This window comes from Microtus oregoni, unplaced genomic scaffold (assembly GCF_018167655.1).
Source record: "Microtus oregoni isolate MIOR12 unplaced genomic scaffold, Mior012 000018F_ref0000195, whole genome shotgun sequence".
Lineage (NCBI taxonomy): Eukaryota > Metazoa > Chordata > Mammalia > Rodentia > Cricetidae > Microtus > Microtus oregoni.
In genome coordinates, this window is record NW_024543077.1 from 6224345 (window position 1) to 6247100 (window position 22756).

Consider the following 22756-nt stretch of genomic DNA (forward strand, 5'->3'; position numbering starts at 1 on the left):
GAGCGGACGAGAGTAAATACAAGAGGAGCGCAAGATGGCGGCCCCGCCGAACCCCGCTCCGGGCGCCGCGGCCGCGCTCTCGGACAGGGAGGCGTTCGGCAAGCTGCAGCCTGCCTCGCGGGAGCCTCCGGGGGCGGCGTCCGCCAAGAAGGTCCGGACCGAGGAGCGGAAGGCGCCGCGGAGAGTGAACGGCGACGGCAGCGGCGGGAGGCAGCCTGCGAGCTACGGCGGCCCGGCGGCTTGGAGCTTCGCGCCCGCCTCCTCCTCGTCCTCCCCGGCCGCCGCCCGGAGCTGCTTCTCCCCGCCGGCCTCCGCGGCCCCCGCTCCCCCGCCGCAGCCGCTGCCGCGCACGCTGCTGCTCGCCCCCTCGCTGCTGCACGCGCGGCCCCAGCACGTCCTGCTCCCGCCCGCCGCGCCGCCCTCCTCCTCCTCCTCCTCCGCCGCCGCCGCCGCCTCAGCCGCCGCCAAGCCGCGCAGACCCAAGGACCCCAAGGACCGGCGCGAGCGGGAGAAGCGGAGGCACGGCCTCGGCGGCGCCGCCCGGGATGAGAACGGCGAGGCCAGGCCGGCGTCGCTGCAGCCGCAGCCGCCGCGAGGTGGGTGCCGCCGGGGGAGGGGAGCGGCCGGGGCGCGGGCCGCACGGAGGGAGGGAGGGTGGCGGAGACTCCCGTTTAGGGCGCCGCGGGACGTGCACGGGGCTGGAGGACTCCCCGCCTGGGCGCAGTCGGCTAGGGACGGAGAGGGGAAGAGAGGTCTTTAGAGATCGGACGGGTCGCAGGGTTCGTATTGGCGACGCAGCCTCCAACGCCAGAAAAATCCTGTAAAAAAAAAAAATTAAAAGAAAAAAAAGAAGAAGAAAGAAAAGAGAGAAAGAAAGTGCGTGCGTGGTGGGTGTACCGGCAGAAGCTAGAAGCGTCCAGGACCAGCACGTTTCTTTCCTATTAGGGAAGTGGGGTAGTGCGCGCGGCACCGAGTGTTTGGTTTCTGAGGTGCCCGCCTTTCACTTTTCGAACTGCTTCATGTTCTTAAAGTGTTTAGAGCGGTCTCGTCTTAAATACTACCCTTCAGGAGCATTCAGCCGTATTCTTTCTCCCTCCTGCAGCAAATGATAAAATCAGATGCCTTGACTTTTTTTTTTTTAATGGCCAAGTCAAGTGACTGCGTAAGAAATGGGCAGTTAGTTTTCTTAAATGTCATTTTCCAGTATGCTTTTGTAACTTAAGCTGGTATAGTTTTCAGTGTTTCCTAACGAGTCTTTAGTTATCTGTGGCTGTGTGGAGCTCTGACTGTAATACACAGTGGATGAGCCGGAAACTAGATCTTTATGAGATCACGAGGTTACAGAAATATACATTGTCATTGTCGCACAGTGTTTGGAAGTGCTGTTTTGTTTTGCAGCGCAAGTGAAATGCCAAGCAGTTTTAGCCTTGCTGATCTAATGGTAGCTTAGATCTTGAAAAAATTATCTGAATAGAATATATTCATCATTTAAAGGCATGCATGCGACCCATGTACATTTCTGCATCCGAGCCAAGCGAGTGGACCTGTGTTCCTGGTCCCAGTGAAACCCTGTAACGCGGTTCCAGTTTTCGAGAGTGTTGCTTCAGGAAGGCTCAATTTGAGGATGACATTTATTTCCTTCTGCTCTGGAGTTGTAGGTGGTTAAGTGTTTTAAACGTCTGTGTCGCAGTGGCTAAATAAAAAGTAAGTTATAAAGTGCTTCAGAGTCCATCCGTACGCAGTTTGGTCTTGCTTGTGTAAACTTCCCGTTTGCTTCTTACTAATCGCTGCAGAAATTAACCCCATTGTTGGAGTATTCGAATGATGAGAGGAAATAAGCGTTTTAAGAAATGATATTGGCTTATAACATAGCATACATGTGTAGTCTACATATATATAACACAAAGATATATGACCATAATGGTGAAGTGACTGTCTTAAATGACGTTTAAAACCCTTTTGGGGACTGTTGCGGTGGTTTGGGCATTTGCCATGTAGCATGACAATCTGGGTTCAGTCCCCAGGACCCACAGGATGGAGGGAACCAGCTTCCCACAAGGTGTCCTCTAACCTCCAGGTCTTCTGTGACAATAAGTGTGCCCCTCCAAAGAAATGTAGTAACCCCCGAACCTAAACCCCTTCTGTTGTGGGCTACCTGTTACTTTTAAGTATAAGCAATGACAGTGTTTAAGTTAAGAGGTGGGAAAGATATTTTCCCATGACCCGTGTGGGATAATGAGTAGATGGTAATTGTTTTCTCTTCCTCTGTGTCTCTCTCTTCTCTCTCTTTCTTTCTGTTTTTGTTTTTTTGAGACAGGGCTTGTCTGTGTAGCCTTGGCTATCCTGGAATTCACTTTGTAGACCAGGCTAGCCTCGAAGTCAGAGATCTATCTGTTAGAATTAAAGGTGGGGCCACTACTTGTTAACTATTAACTTTAAATAATTTATTTTTTTTGGCTAGAAGCAGCACTTTTGGGGGGGGCAATTAAAATCAAAGCAAAAGATAGCTTTTCAGTATTTTGGTGCACTCTAGGGTTTGAATTTGACTGCATCTAGGTTCTGCTTTAACAAAAAAAAGTGATAACAAAGTAACAAGATTTTTAGATATATTTGTTTCATAGATTGTTGCAAGTATAGGCAGTGTTTATTTTCTGTGCGTTTTATACAAATCTTAGTGAATGAATAAGTGATTGTTGTTTGACGGATATACTCTTTAAATGAATCTCTAAGTTGGCGGTACTAGTTCAGAAACCCCTTGTTTACATACAACACATTGACTTAACAGACTAAGTACCAGAAATTAGGTATAAAGACGTTTGAGAAAAATAGATCTTGCCGGGCAGTGATGGCACATGACCTTAATCCCAGCACTGGGAGGGGGTGGGGGTGGAAGAGGCAGGCAGATCTCTGAATTCGAGGCCTGGTCTTCAGCCCGAGTTCCAGGACAGCCAGGGCTACACAGAGAAACCCTGTCTCAAAAAAAAAAAACAAAACCAAAACAAAAAGAGAAAAAACTAGATCTCAGTTCTGCACCTGTATTAACCTTCACTGCTGTGTTTACATACGGTTTCAAACATCTTTAGAACTGTTTCTTTGTTGTTTATTTGTTTTTGTTTGTTGTGTTGTTTGTAGCTCTGGCTGGCCAACTACCATGTAGAACAAACAGGCTGGCTTCAGCCCAGTTAGTGCTGGGATTCGGGTGTGAGCCACTACATCTTGTGTCTGGGCCATCACACCCGGCTAGATCTTAGCTTCATTTACCTAACAGAAGCATTCAGATAAAGTAAATGTGTATTTGAAACAATCTGAGACAACATTTAATAGTTGCTGAGTCTGAAGCATGGCTATTAATTTTCCTAACCCTACCGTGAATTAAAGGTGGGTCGGTCCTAACCCACCTTTCAAGCCAGGAGGGCCCTAATGTAGGCGCCTTGCGCACAGAGCTGACATGGTGTGTGCCTGTCGTCTCCAAGGGTCTGATGGGCTGTAGCTGTGCACAGGCTTCAGGGCTTACATAGTGTTGTGCAGTTCAGGCAGGCTTTAGAACTGTCCTCTTCCTCCTGAGATCCACCTGCCTCTGACTCCCGAGTGCTGGATTAAAGGTGTGCACCATCACTGCTCCACATCGGACTGAATTTTTAAAATTACAAAATAACCATATGAACTACTAAAGTTTTCTTTAACACCAAGTGACATTTGAATTGAAAAGTATAGAAATAGGCATGATGGTGCATGCCTTTAATCCGAGCATTTGAGAGGGAGCCAGAGGATTTATGGTCTTAGACCAGCCTAGGCTACCTGTCCTTTTAAAAAAAAAAAAAAAGTAAAAACGGTGTGCCGGAACGACGGTGTGCTGAGGGTGCCATGCGCTTTCACACGCTCCAGCGATGGACTGTTTTCTGTCTGTGTCTGTGTCGCTGGGTGTATGTGCAGCCTGGGGTTTATGTGTGCTGCATGCTCATACAGAGGCCAGACGAGGGATTCGGGTGTTTTCTATTGCTCTCTACCTCACTGCCTTGAGATAGCATCTCTCACCAAACCAGAAAGCTTGTCTGTGGCTAAGCTGACAGGCCAGAGTGCTCTGTGGGTCCCCGCCTGTCCCCCAGTGCTGGGGTAACAGTCACACTCACGTCCTCATGAGGAGCAGCCAGCTGCCTGCCCACTGAGCCACCTTCCCAGTCCCACTCTTCTGAGAGGTGATAGTCCGCTAAGGTTGTGTTTGGGGTGACCTATTGTACCCGCCCCCCCCCGCCTCCACCTCTGTCTTCTAGTGAAGTCTTCCTGTACCCTCCAGCAGCTTCTTCTCTAACATGCTTCTTCATATAATTTTCCATGTAAACGACAATCCCTTCTGTCCCTTCTTCCTGATTTCGTCCGGTCACTTCCTCTTAAAGGCCTGTGCATAAGCTGTCTGCCCTGGGCCTTGAGCTCACTGACGACGCCCCAGGTTCTTTCCTTGCTGTTTGTTTTGTTCCTTTTTCTGGTAGGTTACTCTCATAGTCTCATTTTTTCTACTAGTAGTACTGTGAGGAATATGTAGAAACTGTAGTTTTTTGGGGTTTGATTTCCCCCCACACTGGACTGTTGAGGATTTTCTCAGACCGCCTGCCCTGGAAAGTCTGCAGATGAGCCCTGTTGTCCCCTCTGGTGCTGCAGTTGTCCGCTCTGTTTCGGGGTGTGCCAGCTCTTTCACTGAGTTTTACAATTTCAGCTTTAAAGAAAAAGAAGAGTGTAAGCCTTGTGTTTTTCTTCCTGTATTGTAATACCTTTCTTTAAAACCGACCGGGCTTAGCATCTCTGTTATTTCTTCAAGGAAGCTAATTATAGTTTCTTTGAAATGTTCTGTTTCCTGCCTTGCTTTGGTTGTACTAATCTTTTTTTCCTGTTTGTTTTGGTCTCATTTATTTGGAGGCTGCCCTCAAGTCTGTCTTATTTTTAGCAGTTCTTTCAATTTAGAGAAAGTTACCAAGATTCATCGAAAGCCCCTGAGCACAAATGCGCAGGGCTTACTCACCCAGCTCCTGTTTTATCTGCTCTGGTGTTTTCTGGATTAAGCACTCTGCTTCTTCAGACTAAACTTCATTTCTGTTTCTTTTGTGCCAGATGCTGGGCAGAATGGCTTCCTCACCTAGACTAGGTGGCCTTGCTTGCAGGACGCTGGGAGCCTGAGATCAGGGTTCTGAAGGGCCGCTCCCTGCCTGCAGGTGTGTCCTTCCCAGCTGTGTGTACTCACGGGCCTTTCTCAGAGGCACAGTGGAACGCAGTGGTTTCTTCCTAAAAGGCCACCAGCCTTACTTGGATCCGTCTCTCCCGTTTGTGACTTCTTATTCTGCCCCTAGAAGCCCAGTCTCTTGTGCAGCACAGATATGGGTGTCTGGGTTCTGGTGAGCAGGGGAGAAGAAAGCCACAGATCTTGCTAACTGTTTGATAAACTCAGTTTCCTTGCTTTCATCTCAAGCCCTCCCTTTTCTCTGTGGGAACTCCTGGGCCTGGAGCTATTCTAGAGAATTTACCTGTTTTCCTTAGGAATATGTGGGTGTTCTGCCCTCTTTGCCCACTGCCTCCCATTTCCCGCCCTTTTTATGGTGTGTAAGATTGTCCTCATCAAGTTGGGGTTGTGGTAGAGTGCTTACCTGGTGTACACAAACCCCGGTGCTGCAAACAAGATTGTCATCGGGTCTCTGTCCTGTTCACCAAAGCATCTACCATTTTACTTTTTGTTGTTGTTGTTGTTTTATGCTTTATATTCCAAGTTATAGTTAAAGTATCTTCTGATTACACCAAAGGTGGTCTTTATGCTTCTCTTTCTTCCCATTGTCTAAGTGTATTGTATAGAGGACATACCACTCTGTGCTTACCCCGTTCCTGCCTCTCCCCCTGCCATCAGCTTTATTCTCCTTCCATGCCACCTGGACGTCTCAGCTTCATGTGTGAGACCCAGGAGCCACACGCATGTGCTGTTTGTCCTTTCGAGACTGGCTGGTCATTCACTCACTTTATCTCGCGTTTTCTTCCTCCTGTGAATGGCGTGAGTCCTCGTTATGACTGAGAGGCATACATACTCGTTAAGGGATGATGTCACCTTTTCATAGTGTGATTGCTGTGGAGATAGGAGCTTGACATTTATTTGTTTACTCTGTATGGTATTCCGTCTGCCTGTATGGCTATAAACCATGTGTGTGCCTGGTGCCTGAGGCCGAAGAGGGTATAGATCTCAGGAACTGGAATTACAGTCCTCTGAGAAAACAGCCGGTGCTCTTAGGTGCACCACCTCTCTGGCCCCACTCTTTCTCGTTTGTTTTCACTGAAGCTGCTCCTAAGGGGTGAGCATGCCCAGCCTTCCTTTTCTCTCTGATGTGGTGTGTGCACCCGTAGCTGGAGTTTATATGCATATGACTTCCTGGTGTCTGAAAATGTCATGTATGTACGCGTATAAAACATTGCCATGTTCTAGCTTTTGTTCAAAAAGTAAAACTATTCATTTTTGTGTATAGATGGAGCTGTGTAAGCAAGTGCCCCAGAATGCATGTATGTGTAAGCATGTGCCTCAGCATGTGTGTGTGTAAGCATGTGCCCCAGCATGCGTGTAGAGGTCAGAGGACAGCTTTCAGGAGGGAGCCCCTCAGCCCCTGCACCGTGTAGGCCCCAGGGTTGAGCCTTGGTGTTGGACTTGGGAAGAGCCTTTGCCTAGTGAGCCACTTTGAAAGCCCTGTACTAGCTTTTTGAAAGAAATGACTATTTCAAAGGTTTTACATTGATTATAATAAATCTCAACTTTTCTGTCTTCCTTGGTGAATTAAACTTTTCAAATTTAGATGAACTGTTTAAAATAGGCTATGGAAAAATAAAAGTTTTGATTTTTTTGCTATAATAAAAATAGCAAGTATGAACTATTTTACAATCTTGTATTTAGTAAACAAAATTATGTGTCTTATCCACTAGACTACTTTGTAACTTCAAATCTATTTATTTTGAAGACAGACTGATCCTTACGTTGTATACTTTATGTTCTTGAACTATAGATTGAAAAAAATTAACATTTTATATTGAAAAATGTAATATAGATAAAAATAAAAACAATATAATATATTCTGGGTATAACCTTCATGCTTGCTTCAATTTTATTGCTTTAATAGATATTTAATTCAGAGCCACTTTCATTGGTTTGTTATGTGGAGCAGTTCTGGAGAGCAGTTGCTCTGCTGTTGTTTTCTAGCTGAATTATGGTGAATATTGTATCTTAAAGATAACAGGCACAAGGCTGGAGAGGCAGCTCAGTGGTAAGGAGGGCTGGCTGCTCTTCAGAGGTCCTGAGTTCAATTCCCAGCAACCACATGGTGACTCAGATCCACTTGTAGTGGAATCCGACGCCCTCTTCTGTTGTGCAGACCTAGGAAGACAGAACACTCATGTACATAAATACACACGTACATACATCATACATAGTAAAAATAAAAAAGATAGCAAATATGACCAGGCTTGGTGGTGTATGCCTTTAATTTCAACTCGTGGGAAATAGAAGCAGGCAGATCTCTGAGTTCAAGGCTAGCCTGGTCTACAGAGTTCCAGGACAGCCAGGGCTACAGAGAGAAACCCTGTTTAGGAAAAACAACAACAAGAAAAAGGTAGCAAATATTGACTACTACTCAGTTTTCCTGTTTGAAGGTAATGAGAACTAGTTAGTTCTGTCAGACGTGTTTGTGATAGGTCATGGATTGATGCAGAATGTTCTTAGGTACACCGTGAGCTAGAATATGAATGTGAGAACAGAAATGACAGTAGCATTTATGGAACTGTAGTCAGCATTTTACTTTTAGTTTTATATGTTTTATAATTCTTTTAAAATGCTAGATATTAGTCTTTTACAGATACTGTGTAGCAGTCTATAGAATGTAACTATAAAATGCTTGGAAGTCTAGGTTTCAGACTTGCAGATGATCTAGCTTCAGAGTTCTAGCTCTCAGCTGCTGAGTAAATTGTGTTCATTTTGTTTAGGTCTTCAGCCAGACCTATAGATAGCATGTGAGATTATTTGACAGTCAGAAAATTGGGCTCTGGAAGACCAGTTGTGTTTACATGTGGAGATGATGGAGAAGGCATTTTGGTGGTGGGAAAATGGTGGAAAGGAGGGTGGGGAGGCTTAGAGATGGCACAGTGGTTATGAGCACTTGATAATCTTGAAGAGGATCTCTCAGTTCCCAACACACGCTGTGGCTCTCAACAACCTGTAGCTGCAGTTCCAGGGGATCCAGTGCCTCTTTCTGGCACCCCTGCTCCCCAACCTTACCCCATGCATGCAACTCATGCAAAAGAAAAAAACCTCTTAAAAACGATTATAGGAAAATTAACATGTGTGGAATATTCGGTAGTCTGTGAGTAGAGCCATTTGGATGAGATTAATGCTTTACAAGTTTTTATTATTTGTTTATTTTGCATATATTGGGGGGGTCACGTACCTAGATGTGCCTGGGAGATCAGGGAACAACTTAGTTTATTTTGCGTATATTGGGGGGGTCATGTACCTAGGTGTGCCTGGGAGATGGGGGGGGTCATGTACCTTGGTGTGCCTGGGAGATGGGGGGAGTCACTTCATTTTGTAGGCATTAACAAGGCAGGCAGGTTTTTGTTGTTTGCTTTTGTAGGGTGATAATATATTCAGATTGATAATATAGGAAAAACAACTCGGCAGAATGTATGATGGACTGGCTGAAAGTGCAGGAGAGAGAGCGACATGGAAGTAATTTTCTATTTGAAATTGATAATATGACCGAGATTCTGAACACAGAAAGATAACTACTTTTAGAGGGAATTGTAGTAAGGTATATTGATTGTTGAATCTGTATCAAGAAAATTGGATTTATTCAGGCTAGAGAAAACTCTGTCGTTAAGAGTCCTGGCTGCTCTTCTAAAGGATCCCGGTTCAATGCCCAGCACCCACATGGCAGCTCACACCTGTTTGTAACTCCAGTTCTAAGGGCTCTGATATCCTCACCCAGACATACATGTAGGTAGAACACCAGTGCACATAAAAATGAATCATTAAAAAAGAGAATTGGATTTATTCATACATATATAATTTCAGATGGAGAGGATAAGGATATGATTTAAAAGTGTGTGTAGGCCTGCAGAGCTGAATTTGAGCCATAGACAGAGTGTAGAGGTCTGTTACTAGATAAAGCCCAAAATTAGTGCTGAGTTGAGAAGTGCTTTAAGTATTCTACAGAGAGGGTGATTAAACCTTGTTAGTGTGTGCTCCTGTGTGGACATCTGTGGAGAGGGCCACCCCGAAAGCATTGGGGAGCATGGCTCTTCCTCCATGTATTGTCTTAGTTCTCCTGTTAGTAACTTCAATGCCTGTCTGAGTTTGGGGCAGTGTTTTAGGCTTGTATTCAGCTATCTGCTGACATAATGCTGTGTGACCGAGTTTTTCCTGGGAGGCTCAACACACAAGTCCACTCACCCTAGACAGGGAGCCCATGGCAGACCAAAGAATGGATGGATACCACTGGATTCCAACTTGCTGAGCCAGTGAGTTTTATTGTGGTTACTGACAGGAGCAGGAGTGACTCAGACAGCTGTATCGCCAAGGCCACCTCAGCATGGATGACAGCTCACATATATGGGAACCTGGAGCCCAGTACACAGCCTGCACAGCTCCACAGGCCGGAGAGTGTTCTCACCCTGTCCAGGCAGCTTGGCTAGTTCCTGCTTCTTTCAGGAAGTTGTTACGGCCTGAGTTGTCTTGGTAGCTTTTCAGCTTTGACAGTCTTTGCAGCTCAGCTTTGACTTCCTCTGAGCTCTTACTGTTTACTCTGTCAGGGAGGGGCCTAGTGAATCTGGACAGTTTCAGGGACTTCCTGAAGCATTTTGAGTTGTTTGCCTTCCTTATTGAGGCGCTTCCCTGCAGGGTGGAAGGTTTTGTCTGGGAGGAAACTGTTCACAACACAACTCCTATCCAGTGTGTGCTCAGACCTGGTGTCCTCCTGCCTTTGTGGTTTCCTGTAGTCTTTATGCAGTGAGTCAAGCTGGGATTCTGAATTCTGTCCTCTATTCCTGCCCAGCCCGCTGCCAACTCTGGTCAGTTCAGGCCTTTTGTCTTTTGTGTCTTTATTTACTTTTGGATTACCATATCATGCCTGAGGTGTTTATAGTTGCCTCCTCTTTGGCCTCCACCTCAGATCTGTGATCTTTCAATTCACGGTGTAGTGAGTGTAACGAGACCTAAGTATGTACCTGGTCATATCATTTCCTGTTGAGATGCAGCTCAGTTTCTTTAAAATGTTGTCAGGTGCTTTTGGTTGTTCATATCCTTGCTGAGCTCTCAGCACCTCCGAGGAGCTCCTCATTGTGCAGAATTTTCTCCATTCCCAGCTCCACACTGCTGTCCCACCGAATCCTACTTGTTTCAGGCCTTCGCTACCGAGGTCTCTGCTGCTTTGGGCTGGGTTAAATGTCCTTGCTGCCACTCGCGGGCCACTTGCTCTTCTTTAGTCCTGTCCTTTCCATCTGCTGATGGCCAGATGGGCGCTTGCGTCACGCCAGGCAAGTCCAGCATTCCCAGCCCATGTCTTTACTGGACTCTAAACCAGTGGTTCTCAGCCTTCCTAGTGCTGTGACCCTTCAATACAGTTCCTAACTTGTGACCCTAGCCAGAAAATTATTTCATTGCTACTTCATAACTGTAATTTTGCTACGGTTCGGAATTGTAATACAAAAATCTGATACGCAGGCTATCTGACCTGAGATCCTTGTGAAGGTCATTTCACTCCCAGAGGAGTCTTACTGCTCTCAACTCTGTGGAGTTTATATTCCCCATTATCTCATTTTTAGTGCAGCCTTCATCTTCTGGGTACTTGGTAAATGTTGGGGGAAATTAATTGCATATATTTCAGCCTGGAAGATATTCTTGCCGTTCTGAAACATTACGTCAGCTCTTTGACACTGAGAGCACACAAAAGTGTGATGGGATCAGAAGTTGTTGACTGGGGGGGCGCAGGGCAGACTAAAGTAAGCACCAGAGATCGTTATCTGTGGTTTGGGAATTAAAAGGGAATGAATTGTGTGGGTAATAGAATTATGCTTGGTTAATAATGAGTTGTCAAAGTTGGTCGCCCTCACAAAAGCTTTTCATTATATTGTAAAACAGAATATTCTGTGTTCTAAGTGTCTGTTTACAAAACGATTTAACCAGCAGTGATTTGGGAGTGGAAGAATTGGGAAGGAAGAGCACTTTGGTTTTTTTGATTTTTTTTTCCTAGAGAGGGCTTCTCTAGCTTTTGAAGTCTGTTCTAGTACTCGTTCTGTAGATCAGGCTGCTCACAGAGACCCGTCTGTCTCTGCCTCCCAAGGGCACCACCACTGCCCAGCAGGAGTATGGGTCTTTATTTCAGAATAATACTCTCTTGGATCAAAAAGGTCTGTGCCGAAAAGATTGCCATATCAAGTATAGCGCCGTGATTTTTTTTAGTAAAATCTGATCTGTTACCAATAGGTGGATGTGTTATATGCAATTTTGCTGTTTTTAAAAATAGTTGAGATTTATTTGTATGTGTATGAGTATTGTCTGCATGTGTGTTCACGTGTACATTGCTTTTAGAGGCAGGAAGAGGTTATCAAGCCTGGGTCCTCTGGAAGAGCAGTCTGTGCTCCTAACCACTGAGCCGTCTCTAGCTCCTTAGATGGCAAACGTCTGACAGAGTTGTACAACACAGAAATGAGGAGGCCTTGGTGAATCTGTGACTTACTTTTGAGACTGTGCTTTTCTTTAGGCCCAGCTAGTTTAGAATTTACTATGTGGATTAGGCCAGCCTTGAACTAGTCTTTATCTGTCTTTACCTCCCAAATGCTGGGGTTATAGGTGTGACCCACCATGATTGGCCTTGAAATCTTGAAGTGTGTGTGTGTGTGTGTGTGTGTGTGTGTGTGTGTGTTGGGGAAGGGTGTAAATGGTGGTGGTGTTGGTGTGGTGGCATTATAGTGACTAGAACACCACCTCTAGTATTGTTTTTCAGGAGCGCCCTCCCCCCCATTCCCTTGCTCCTTCTGAGACAAGCTCTCAGAAAATGAGACTGGGATGTGGATTATGCTATTTAGGCTAGGCTGTCTGGACAGAGCGCTGGAGGAGATAGGAGGGGAGCCTGTTCCTCCACTCCCCCCTCCCCCCAGCATGGGATCCCAAGCTTACACTGCCATGCTTGGACTGACTGTTCGTGTATGGATGCTGGGGATCCAGCTCAGGGCCTCCTACCTCTGCAGCGAGCATTTGCTGACTGAACTGTCTCCTTTGTCTGAATCCTTGCCTTGGAAGAGGGGTAAAACTTGTCTCATCTCTACAGGGAGACATTGGGGCTAAGTGCTCAAGGTTCTTGTAAACTTGAACATTTTAGGATTTTGAAAGCTAGACTTTTGTGTGCCCTTAGTTTTTTGTTTTTTTTGTTTTTGTTTTTTTTCCAACTTGACACAAACCAGAGGAAACCTCTGTTGATGAATTGCCTGGATCAGATTGGCCTGTGGGCAAATCTTTGGGGGCATTTTCTTGATTAGCGATTGCTATGGACAGGCCCAGCCCACTGTGGCTTGTACCGCCCTGGGCAAGTGGTCCTGTTCCTGCCTGGAGCGTCCGCCCAGCCCAGCCCGCCTCTGATGCTGGGTGCAGCCTGGGAGCCAAAGGTGCTTTGGTCAGTGTTCTATCACAGGGACAGATGCGTGTTGTTAGCCTAGCTGGCCTGGAACTGACTTTGTGGGGTTCCTGCTGCTTCAGTGTCTGGAGTAAGGAATCACATAGGAGAGCCAAGACGACTCAGTGCATATCCTGTTACCCTGCGAGAGATGACAAGATTCTAAACTGACCCCTCCCCATAACTTAAATTTGTGTGCGTGACTATGATGTATGTGTATTTGTGTAAGTGTGGGCAAGTATCATGGCACATGTATTGAGGCCAGACGAGAGTCTGAGGTGTTGAGCTGCCATGCTGACCTTGTGTGGGCTCTCGAGTCAACCTTGAGTCCTCATGCTGGCATAGCAAGCATTTCACTTGTGGGGCCTTTTGCCAGCCTCTCTCCAATCTTAGCAGGTTTCAGTTTGGTTTCAGACGAGCACGAGCCAACTTCTTATGGGCTTTGGATGCTTGAGCCAATTACACACACGCACACACACACACGCACACACACACACACACACACTCACACACACGCGCACGCACACTTTTTCTTTTGCGTGTGTGTACGTATAATTGCCTAAGAATTTTTACTTAGATACATTTTAAGTGGAACTAAATTTTGCCCCCCCCCTTGTGCTGCTCAAATTCCTGCACTTGTTTTGCTTTGTCTCTTTTCTTTGTTTTAATGATGTTTATTTTATATTTGTGTCTTAGAATTTCTATTTCAAAGAAAATGTTATTTCTGTTTTGGTAAAACATCATGGCCAAAAGCAACCTGGGGAAGGAAATGTTTTATTTCAGTTTATAGTTCATCTTACAGTCCAGCATTGACGTAAGTCAGGACAAGAACTAAGGCAGAAGCCATGGAGGAGTGCTGCTTACTGGCCTATCCCCAGGGTTTCCTCAAGTCAGGGACCCCCAGCCCAAGGGTCGAGTTACCACAGAGGCTGGGCCTTCCTCATCCGCTGCTTATTTAAGACAATGTCCTACAGGCCAATCCCATGGAGACATTTTCTCAGTTAAGATACTGTCTTTCCAGGTATGTTAGGCCGAGAAAAACCAGATAGTGTGTGAGTGCTTGTTTGCAGGCATGTGTGTACAGCATGTATGCTTGGTGCTTATACAGGTCAGAGGGGGTATTTGATCCCATGGGCCTGCAGTGGGCCATCCCTCTGACACCAGCCTTCCTGCTGGTGACTAGTCAGTGATAGAGACTTTGTAGTACTCTAGGAAGCGTAGGTCATTGTGACTGTTGCTGTAAGAGTAACTGTGCTGCGTTGTTACCATTTACCACGAAAGAGAATAATGGAGAAGAGAAGCAAACTACCTTTGCCCTCCAGAGTCTGCATAGCCTGGGGTTTTAGAAGCCCCAGAGCAGCGGCTCCAGGACTCTCTCAGGCCAGCAGTTTACAAGGCTCGTGAGCTGGGTTGGATGGAGCTGGATGTTCCAGTCTCTTAGTCTTTTTCTTGTTTACTTTTCGAGGCTGAGTTTCTGAGTTTCTCTGTAACTTTGGCCGGATAGACTAGGATAGACCAGGCTGGAGACCCGCCTTCCTTTTCCTCCCAGGTGCTGAGATTAAAGGCGTGCGCCACCACCACCTGGCTCAGTTCTTAATACACATAAGTTTCGTTGATTTAAAGACCACTTACCCTTCCAGCAAACCATGCCTGCCTGCATGGACAAACATTTACAGGAAGGGGCAGGGTCAGGTGCTTTACTGTCCGCCTTACAACTGTCTTTTCATGGGAAAGATTTCTTTTTACATTCCTAGTAACATGCCTCCCCCCCCTCCCCAGCATCCCTTTTTTTTTTTTTTTTTTTTTTTTTAATCTTAGGCAGGGTCTCACTGTGTAGCCCTGACATTGCTAGAACTTACTACATTACCAGATTGGCTTCAAACTCAGAGACCTAGCAGCCTCTGCCTCCCTAGTGCTGGGTAAAGGTATAGTGATGTGTTGCTTTTGAACAAACAAATAAAGTTTGCCTGAAAATCAGAGTGCAGAGCTAAACTATTAGTTGGCCATAGAGGCCAGGCAGTGGTGGCACGTACCTTTAATCCCAGCAACTCAGAAGGCAGGCAGGTGGCTCTCCGGATCTGGACCTCCTCGAGTTCAAGGCCACCCTGGGCTACACGAAATGGAATCTGTCTAAAAGAGAGACAGAGCTCACACAAAGGTGATTCCAGCCCTTGGGATCGCACACCTTTAATCCTAAGGAGTGGAGGCAGGTATAAAAGGTGGGAGGGGACAGAAGCTCAGGCGTAGTCTGAGGATTCGTGGAGACGGGATGCCCATTTTGTCTGAGCATCGGTAGAGGTAAGAACTCTCTAGTGACTGACTGTTCTGCTTCTCTGACCTCTCAGCTTTCACCCTCTAATATCTGACTCTGGGTTTTTATTATTAAGAACAATTAGAATTTGTGCCGCATAAAGGTGCACACTACATGTTTGGCTAATTCTGTATCTTTCTTTTTTTTTTTTTTTTTTTTTTTTTTTACTTTGTATTAGGACTCTCCTGTTTTGTCCTTCTGCTTGTATCTTACAGGAATTAAACAAGTGCAGAGGTATTGCCTGCTGTAGGGGGCGGGGAATGCAAACTAAACTGTTTGTAATTTCATTTGAGAGTGAATAACGCTAGATCATTAGGTTTCAAACCAGGAGGTGCCTACTAACATATCAGAGCAGACCCCAGTCCCATTCTCCCAGCATCCCTCAGTCCCTACCTGTTACAGGGTCGTACTGGCCAGCACACCTGGAGCCTACCCAAACTACTCTGGTTCTTATGGAACCCAGTCATTATGCCAGCCCAATTTACCCTTTGACCTCTTTGCCTCCTGGCTCTCCCTCTCCTCTCCCCATTTCCACATGGCCCAGTTCAGCCTGCTGATCATGTCCACTGTGCACTTTCTCAGATGTCTCTGCCTAGTCTAGCTGTGTTTTTCTCTTGTCTACAGTAAGCTTTCTCCATCACATCTAGGAGGATCATAGTCTTTTTTCCTTCTTCCTACTTTCCTTCCTTTCTTCCCTCCATCCCTTCTCTCCCTCTCTCCCTCTGTCCCTTCTTTCCTTCCTTCCTCTCTTTTTCCCCCTTTGGTTTCTTAAGACTGTTTCTCTGTGTAACAGTCCTAGCTGTCCTGGAACCTGCTTTATAGACCAGGCTGGCCTCGAACTCACAGGGATCTGCCTGCCTCTGCCTCCCGAGTGCTGAGATTAAAGGTGTACGCCACCACCGCCTGGCATAAAATCATTTTTAATTGGTAGGGATAAAGGAATTCTTGAAAAAGGAACATATGATTTTGGCAGACTGAGTTGGGTTAGGCAAAGGCATTCTTAAGTGTAATTAGCAGAAATGTTGAAATAATACATTTGAGCAAGGAATCTGGAATGGCATTGGTAAGTAGAGGAAGAAAAGACAGAAAAATTAAGTACTGTCTTGAACAGCATACCAGTGTAACAGAACTGAAAACTGCAGAGAAAACAGCGAGTTTCTGGGCCTTATTTGGGAAAAAAAAAAAAGCCTTTGCTTTGCTTGCTTTTGTGTGCAGTATAAACGGCTCTGCCAGACCTGCAGGCCCCCTTTGTCCAGGTGCTCTGAGTTGTGGGAGATGCTCTCAGTCATCCTTGCTGTGCTCCAGGTGTTCTGAGTTGTGGGAGATGCCCTCAGTCATCCTTGCTGTGCTCCAGGTGCTCTGAGTTGTGGGAGATGCCCTCAGTTGTCCTTGCTGTGCTCCAGGTGCTCTGAGTTGTGGGAGATGCCCTTAGTCATCCTTGCTGTGCTCCAGGTGCTGAGTTGTGGGAGATGCCCTTAGTCATCCTTGTTGTGCTCCAGGTGCTGAGTTGTGGGAGATGCCCTTAGTCATCCTTGCTGTGCTCCAGGTGTGCTGAGTTGTGGGAGATGCTCTCAGTCATCCTTGCTGTGCTCCAGGTGCTGAGTTGTGGGAGATGCACACAGTCATCCTTGCTGTGCTCCAGGTGCTCTGAGTTGTGAGAGATGCCCTCAGTCATCCTTGCTGTGCTCCAGGTGCTCTGAGTTGTGAGAGATGCCCTCAGTCATCCTTGCTGTGCTCCAGGTGCTGAGTTGTGGGAGATGCACACAGTCATCCTTGCTGTGCTCCAGGTGCTCTGAGTTGTGGGAGATGCTCTCAGTCATCCTTGCTGTGCTCCAGGTGCTGAGTTGTGGGATATGCACACAATCATCCTTGCTGTGCTCCAGGTGCTGAGTTGTGGGAGATGCCCTCAGTCATCCTTGCTGTGCTCCAGGTGCTGAGTTGTGGGAGATGCTCTCAGTCATCCTTGCTGTGCTCCAGGTGCTGAGTTGTGGGAGATGCCCACAGTCACCCTTGCTGTGCTCCAGGTGCTGAGTTGTGAGAGATGCTCTCAGTCATCCTTGCTGTGCTCCAGGTGCTGAGTTGTGGGAGATGCTCTCAATCATCCTTGCTGTGCTCTAGGTGCTGAGTTGTGGGAGATGCCCTCAGTCATCCTTGCTGTGCTCCAGGTGCTGAGTTGTGGGAGATGCACACAGTCATCCTTCTTGCTGTGCAAAACTAGCGTGTTCACACGTCAGATACGTAGGAGTGTTCCAAAGATGACAGCCATTCTCTACCCTGCAGTCCTCCAAAAAACATATGGGAGAACAGAGAAATGTCTGGAGGTCTCCTTTTCTCTGTCCCCTGCTCTTCTGTGAGGCGCAGCTACACCCTGTTTTCCCAAGCCTGCACTTTAACTATCTCCCCAGTCTGTGTGGTGGGGGCTTCTAGGACCTGCTGACACCAACCGTGTTTTCTTCTTTTAGTTAGACAGAAGCAAGGAGAATTTAATTTGTTCTAAGCAAAAGTGATGTGATTAATTATTTTGAAGAGATTTAATTAATGTGTTGCCCCTTTGAGACACTCACAGTTTTGGCTTTTTAAAAACTAATAAGCAGACGAATGGGTTTTGTTCAGACGTTTTCATACATATGTTTTTGTGTGCTCAGTGAAAGAAATGTAGAAATTTGACCTAAAACTGAGAAAAGAAAAGGGAATTTTTTTCCTGTCATCATTATTTTTGTGTGTATAATGTTTATTTTGTTTGTGTTTTTGTTCTTTTTTGGGGTGATCAGGTGTCACTTTGCTGTCCTTGCTACCCCGGACTTCATGTGTAGACCACACTGGCCTCCAGCTCACTGAGATCAGAGGCGCGGGTGACCACGCTCAGTCTTCTTATGGATATGTCTAGAAATTGAGCTAAAGTTCATGGAGAATAAAGATTTCTAACAGTTTTAAATATTTTTTGTCTTTTCAGATAAAATCAAAGACAAAATTAAAGAGAACGACAAAGAAAAAGAGAGAGAAAAAAAGAAACACAAAGTAATGAGTGAGATCAAGAAGGAAAATGGAGATGTAAAGATTCTGCTGAAAAGTAAGTTTGTATTGTGAACTTTGTATTTATAACGTTCAGTACACTGGTCACCAGGCGAGTGACATAAGGATGCTATCTGGCAATGATTTTTCCTGAGAGTGAAGAGCAGCCCTAGCGCTGGGCCTGTACTCTGCAGGCTGCCAGGCTTTTATGGGTAGGTTTATATAGAAACAGGTTTGTAGTCTGATGTATGCGTTGATATAATTTGGAATAAAAGGCCACAGTAACCTCTGGCATGAGAGGATTGGTGACGAATGCTCTCCTCACAGCGGAATCGCAGAGCAGGGCTGAGAGGGACAGTTCACCCTGAGCTAAACCACAAGGGGCCCTGTCTCCTTTTCTTCCTTGCTTGCTGAAGAGTATCTTGTTTTTGTTTTTCTTTTCAGGACACGGTTTCTCTCTTTAGTCCTGGCTGTCCTAGATCTCACTCTGTAGACCAGGCTGGCCTTGAACTCATAGAGATCCACCTGCCTCTGCCTCCTGAGGCTGGGTTTAAAGAAAGGCTTATGCAGCCGGGCGGTGGTGGCGCACGCTTTTAATCCCAGCACTCGGGAGGCAGAGGCAGGCGGATCTCTGTGAGTTTGAGGCCAGCCTGATCTACAAGAGCTAATGCCAGGACAGGCACAAAAAAAAAAAAAAAAAAAAAAAAAAGGAAGGAAAGAAAGGCCTGTGCTATGTGTTCAGTCAGTTGTTCAGTTTGTGTTTGTACGTGGGAGAAGGTAGGGAGAAGAATTTTGGGGTAGTGTATTGGACAGCAACATAACAAATTCTATAAAAAATCAGAACATATCTTAGAATAGAGATAAGAACAGTCTCAAATTCACTTAGGTGGTTAGGTATGAATCAGTGACGTTCTTTTGTTAGGAAGCTGGGAAGGCATTGGCTATTCTGTTAGATTGATAGTTGTTAAAAAAAACAGCTGGGGATGGCGCACACCTGTAATCCCAGCACACAGAAGGTAGAGGCAGGAGGATCTCTCTGAGTTTGAGGCTAGCCTGGTCTACAAAGCCAGTTCCAGGACAGACAGGGCTGTTAGTTGTTGATCAGAACCCTTTGACTTCCATTAATTTCAGATTGGATTTGGGTAACAGTTAACATTTATATCCACAAGGAAGAAAATAAGACTCTCCTGTAGCTGGTGTGAAACACAGTAACGAGTTTTTATTACTTATGGAAAATGTGGACTCTTTTCATTTCATTCTTTGTCATATTTACAAATATTCTTTGTTTCTTTACATAATAAACTTTTGTACAAGTCAGATGTTTTATTCATAGATTTATCTTATGTCCGTGTGCCTGAGTGTACATGTATGTTCATCACATGCATGCAGTGTCCTCAGGGATCAGAAGAGGTTGTCGGATCTCTTGGAACTGGGGTTACAGGTGGCTGCAAGCCACTCAGTGTGGGAGCTGGGAACTGAGCCCAGGTCCTCTGGAAGAGTAGCAGATGTTCGTAAGCACTGAGCCAGCTCTCCAACCCCAGGATGTTTTTTCCTGTAATATTCTTTACACCATAAAGACATGTATCCCCAGTTAGGTGATGACTTCTTGGTTAATGTTTTCAATCCCTTTGTTCTGTTTATTTTGCCCCTTTGCTTTTGTTATTGTTGTTGTTTTATTATTTTTCTTTAAATTTTTATTTACTTATTTTATTTCCTCCCTCCCTCCCTCGCTCCCGCCCGCCCGCCTTTGGAGCTCTGGGTTAAAGGCGTGTACCTTCATGCCAGCTGTAGTTTATTTTTTAAACTTTGTGTGTATGAGTGTTTTGCCTGCACATGTAAATATGTGCTCTGTCTGTGCCTGGTGCTGGTGGAGACCAGAATACAGTGTCAGATTCCCCGAAACTCGAGTTACTGCCATGTGAGTGCTGGGAGCTGAACTCAGGTTGTCTGCAACCACGGAACCATTTCTCCAGTCCCCCGGGTTCCACACTGGATATGCAGGAATGGCCTTTCCCTTCTGACCTGCTCTCCACGGCCCAGTGCTAGGATGACAGGCTAGGATGAGCGGCGGTCACACTACGCCCTGTGCGTGTGGTTCCAGGGAATAAAGCCCTCCCTGCTCCCTCATGCATTCGCACTGTGCCGTGGACCCAGAATGTAGACCTCTGAGTTTGGGCTTGAGTAGCTGCGGTGTCTTTCATACTCCAGTGTTTACCTAACTGCACCCTCCTGGCTCAGCCAGATACTTGTTCAGTGCTTTATTTGGGTGTGCAGTGATACACATTTATGCTATTAGAGTAGCAGTCTGTGGCCTCAGAATACTTAGGCTCACATAATTTTGGCAACCAGATCCTTAGGGATGGTATATATGAAAATATCCCTATGAACTGAGAATTTTCTAGGAATATACAGTATTTACCTTGATTTTGAAGTGACAGAAAATTTAGGAGACATTGTGAACTGAATATAGGTGGAACTAGCGATGCAAACAAAGAGAATGAAGTAGGTTTAGAACTAATTTGTAATCTTTGGGATGACCAGGAAACTTTAAGAAAGTGGTTACTGTGCAGTGGAGGTAATTGATATTAATATTGCTGTGCAGATTATGTGAGGAAAAGTATAGGATGTCTAATTCAACAAGTAGATATGAATATCGGAAACATCTTTGAAGGAATAATTTTGGGACCAAAAAGGAACAAAACCAGTGCTATCCTTCCTCCTCAGTCTAGAGTGTATAGGTACTCACATGATTCATTTGGATAGTGGCCCTCGTCTCTAAGAACCAAGTGTTGTTGAGCATCGTGTGGACGCGGTAAGGGAATAGAGTCGTCTGTTGATGTTGTGGGACAACGGAATGCTCAGCTTGTTAGAGGCAGTTACTCTTAGGATCCAGTGTGCTACAGTTCTCTTTTGGCATCTGTCTTTTATTTTCTCCTCATAGGTTTCTTCTGTGTTACAAGCCGTAGCATACAGATATTTGAAAATGTAAATTAACTCCCTAGCTTACTAACTCTCTTATGGATCTCACTTCCTCTGTGACTTCTGTAAAACTGTCACTGAACTGGAGTTAGGGAGACGGGAGTCAATGCGCAGTGCTCTCTGAGACAGCTCAGGTTCAGCTCCAGCACGGTGGCTCACAGCCGTCTGTAACTAGTTCCAGGGGATCCAGTGCCTTCTCCTGACCTCCTTGGGCACCAAGCGTGCATGTGTGCACATACATAACACAGGCAGAACACTCACATACGTAAACAAATGTGTGTGTGTGTGTGTGTGTGTGTGTGTGTTTGAACCTGAGCATGGTGGCTCACAACTGTATCCTAGCTCTCACGAGACTGAAGCATGAGGCCACCTTGGATAGGAGAGTGCTGCATTCTAGGTATTCTGGGTTACATAGCAAGACCCTGATTTAAAAAGAACAAAAAAAAAAATTGTAAAATACTAAAAAAAAAAAAACCCCAAAAACCCCCCAAAAAGCTAAACAAAACAAAAAACCCAAAAAAGAGAACGATACAAGGTTTCTTGTGACTGCACATATGTATGTATATATTATGTGTATGTGAAAAGATTTTAATAGGAAAGTTTTATTGTTTTACAAAGTGGGATTACTTGCTCTTAGTTTAAACAAATGCATTACATAAACTTATTTAGTGGGTCTCATCCTTTTCTACCAAATTCTGCCAACTATTTTTTAACATGTGCATATGTTCCAACCATCTTACATACATACTTCATTAAAATTAAGTTATAAGAAAATATTTTAATTTTGGTATTTTAAGATGTTATCATTATATCATGTCAAAGATTTTTCCTCATGAGCAGGTGTAATAGGTTAAAAACAGTGTCCTAGGTTATTGATAGCACACCAAAGATCACAGATGGGGTAAATCATGGCAGAAAGAATGACAGCATTGTGTTGTTAAAAATCTTGTTGGACTATCTTTGGACCACCAGCCTGCAAATAATGACCCCGAGACTTAATAATTATGAAAGTATGGCCTTGGCTTAGGCTTTTCCCCAGCTAACTCTTCTTATAACTTCACCCATATTTTGAATCTGTGTTCTACCACGTGGCTCGATTACGGCACATGCTAGTGTGCTGGTGAAATCGCTGTCTAGATTCCTCCTCCTTCTCTCTCTCCTGCCTAGCTGCTGGCCATCCAACTCGATTAAACAATCAGAAGGTGCCTTGGCAAAGACACTGTTGGCCAGGGTGCAGATCTGTGTGAAGTGTCTTCCCCTAAGCGTGAGACTCTGAGTTTGGTCTCCAGAACCATGTTAAAGTTAACAGGCCTTGTGATGCCCTGTGGCTCTCCCATGGCTGGGGATGTGGGACAGGGGGAATCCTGGCACTTTCTGGCCAGCCTTGCCTAACTGTGGTCTCCTGGTTACTAACAGACCTGTCCTGAAGGAGTTGATGGTGTCCTGAGGTGACACTAGGACTGTCCCCGGCCTCCACCTGTGCTCATACCACCCTACAAACCCACGTAACCCCAGAAACTGAAACTGCTTCCCAGAGACCACAGACTGAATATTAGTAATTGTTGTTGCTTCTTTTTTCTGTGTGTGGTAATAGAATTGAATGTGTTATTTCTTATATCATATATGAAAGATGGTTTAGTTTTCCTGGGTTAAATTTATCTTTTATTTCGTTAGCAAGAAAGATATACTGAGGTTAGTGGTAGAAATTAGTATCAATTAACACTTATTTATTTATCTATTTGTATATCTATCTTTTGGTTTTTCAAGACAGGGTTTC

At 45.4% G+C, this 22756-nt stretch overlaps 1 protein-coding gene across 1 annotated transcript in view; it reads left to right on the plus strand.

Annotated features, from left to right (window-relative positions):
* Positions 1-19: 19 nt before the first annotated feature.
* The window catches only part of LOC121458766 (lysine-specific demethylase RSBN1L-like), a 52912-nt gene continuing 30175 nt past the window's right edge, over positions 20-22756 (plus strand). Inside the window, exons 1-2 of the mRNA XM_041668129.1 lie at positions 20-596; positions 17942-18058. Of these exons, the coding sequence (XP_041524063.1) occupies positions 35-596; positions 17942-18058 (679 nt within the window). The 5' untranslated portion in view covers positions 20-34. The remainder of the gene's footprint in view (positions 597-17941; positions 18059-22756) is intronic.